At 34.8% G+C, this 1909-nt stretch overlaps 1 protein-coding gene across 1 annotated transcript; it reads right to left on the bottom strand.

Moving 5' to 3' along the window:
• Positions 1-554: 554 nt before the first annotated feature.
• LOC139889465 (secreted RxLR effector protein 78-like) lies at positions 555-1028 on the bottom strand. Its single transcript, XM_071872417.1, has one exon. The coding sequence runs from the start codon at positions 1026-1028 to the stop codon at positions 555-557; it is 474 nt and encodes a 157-aa protein (XP_071728518.1).
• Positions 1029-1909: the final 881 nt, after the last annotated feature.

The raw sequence follows: 1909 nt of genomic DNA, 5'->3' as shown, positions 1-1909 counted from the left end.
AATCTTGTGGTCTATTAAAATTATGAAATGATTATTTATGTTAAACTAATAAACTCACCAACCTTTTGGTTGACACTTTAAAGCATGTTTATTCTCAGGTTTGAAAGAAATCTTCCGTTGTGCATTAGCTCATTTTAGGGATATTACTTGGAGTCATTCATGACATATTTCAAAAGATGTTACATTCGAGTCGTTGAGTTCATCAAGATTATTATTAAGTCAATTATATTTGGATATATTATGAAATGCTATACTTGTCTGTCAACTGTCGATGTAACAAAAGTTTGTCTTTTAAAAACGAATGTAATGTTTGTAAAATGTACCATATAGAGGTCTAGTACCTCGCGATGAAATCAACTGTTGTGAATCGTTTATAATCGATATGGACTTCGTCCGAATGGATTAGGACGGGTCATTTCACAAATGAGAGAAATTTATTCTTCCAATCGGTCACCTTATTCTTAACACGCTCTACCAAAATTTTACAATCCCGATATAAGAGGCGAGATGAAAGCAATGGCACCCCCAAATAACGGACCGGCAATACCCCTTCATCAAAAGGTAACATGGTCAGAACAAGCTTGAAACTCCTTAAGCTCATCACTTATGACTTTAACCGAGTTTATATCAGAATAGGAGAACAGGAAAAGATCATCAGCGAAGCATAAATTAATGATATCTAACTTCTCACATTTAGGATGATACTTAAAATTTTCGTATTGACGAGCATTCCTACGCAACATTAATGAAAGGACTTCCATCACTAAAGTAAAGAGATAGGGAGACATAGGATCACCTTGACGTAAGCCCCTCTTACCCTTGAAATATCCATGAATTTCGCCATTAACATTAATGGAAAAAGATGTAGAAGTCACACATTTCATTATCCATAAGATCATACGCCTTGGAAATCCAAAGCCCTTAAGGATAGCTTTCAGAAACTCCCAATCAACAGTGTCATAAGCTTTCTGGATATCCACTTTAAAGGCACATCTCGGAACGCCTCTATTTAGATGGTAGCCTCTCATAATCTCTTGAGTTAACAGGATGTTACCAGCTATGCATTGAAAGGACCCGTCCTAATCCATCCGGACAAAGTCCATATTGATTACAAACGATTCACATTAGTTGATTACATTGCGAGGTACTTGACCTCTATATGATACATTTTACAAACATTGCATTCGTTTTTAAAAGACAAACTTTCATTTACATCGACAGTTAACAGCATGCATACTATTTTATAATATATCCATCTATAATTGACTTAATAATAATCTTGATGAACTCAACGACTCGAATGCAACGTCTTTTGAAATATGTAATGAATGACTCCAAGTAATATCTCTAAAATGAGCAAATGCACAGCGAAAGATTTCTTTCGTACCTGAGAATAAACATGCTTTAAAGTGTCAACCAAAAGGTTGGTGAGTTCATTAGTTTATCATAAATATTCATTTCATAATTTTAATAGACCACAAGATTTCATATTTCCATTTCTCATAAACGTACGTCCCATGCATAGAGACAAAAATATCATTCATATGGATTGAACACCTGGTAACCGACATTCACAAGATGCATATAAGAATATCCCCATCATTCCGGGATCCTCCTTCGGACATGATATAATTTTTGAAGTACTAAAGCATCCGGTACTTTGGATGGGGCTTGTTGGGCCCGATAGATCTATCCTTAGATTTCGCGTCAATTAGGGTGTCTGTTCCCTAATTCTTAGATTACCAGACTTAATAAAAAGGGCATATTCGATTAGATAATCCAACCATAGAATGTAGTTTCGATTACTTGTGTCTATATCGTAAAACATTTATAAAAATTGCGCATGTATTCTCAGCCCAAAAATATAAAGGGTAAAAAGGCAAATGAAAGTCACCATACTGTATTTTGT

The sequence above is a fragment of the Rutidosis leptorrhynchoides genome, chromosome 2, assembly GCF_046630445.1.
Source record: "Rutidosis leptorrhynchoides isolate AG116_Rl617_1_P2 chromosome 2, CSIRO_AGI_Rlap_v1, whole genome shotgun sequence".
NCBI classification, from domain to species: domain Eukaryota; kingdom Viridiplantae; phylum Streptophyta; class Magnoliopsida; order Asterales; family Asteraceae; genus Rutidosis; species Rutidosis leptorrhynchoides.
The sequence above is the reverse complement of the archived record's forward strand: the minus strand, read 5'-3'. Positions and strand labels throughout refer to the sequence as shown.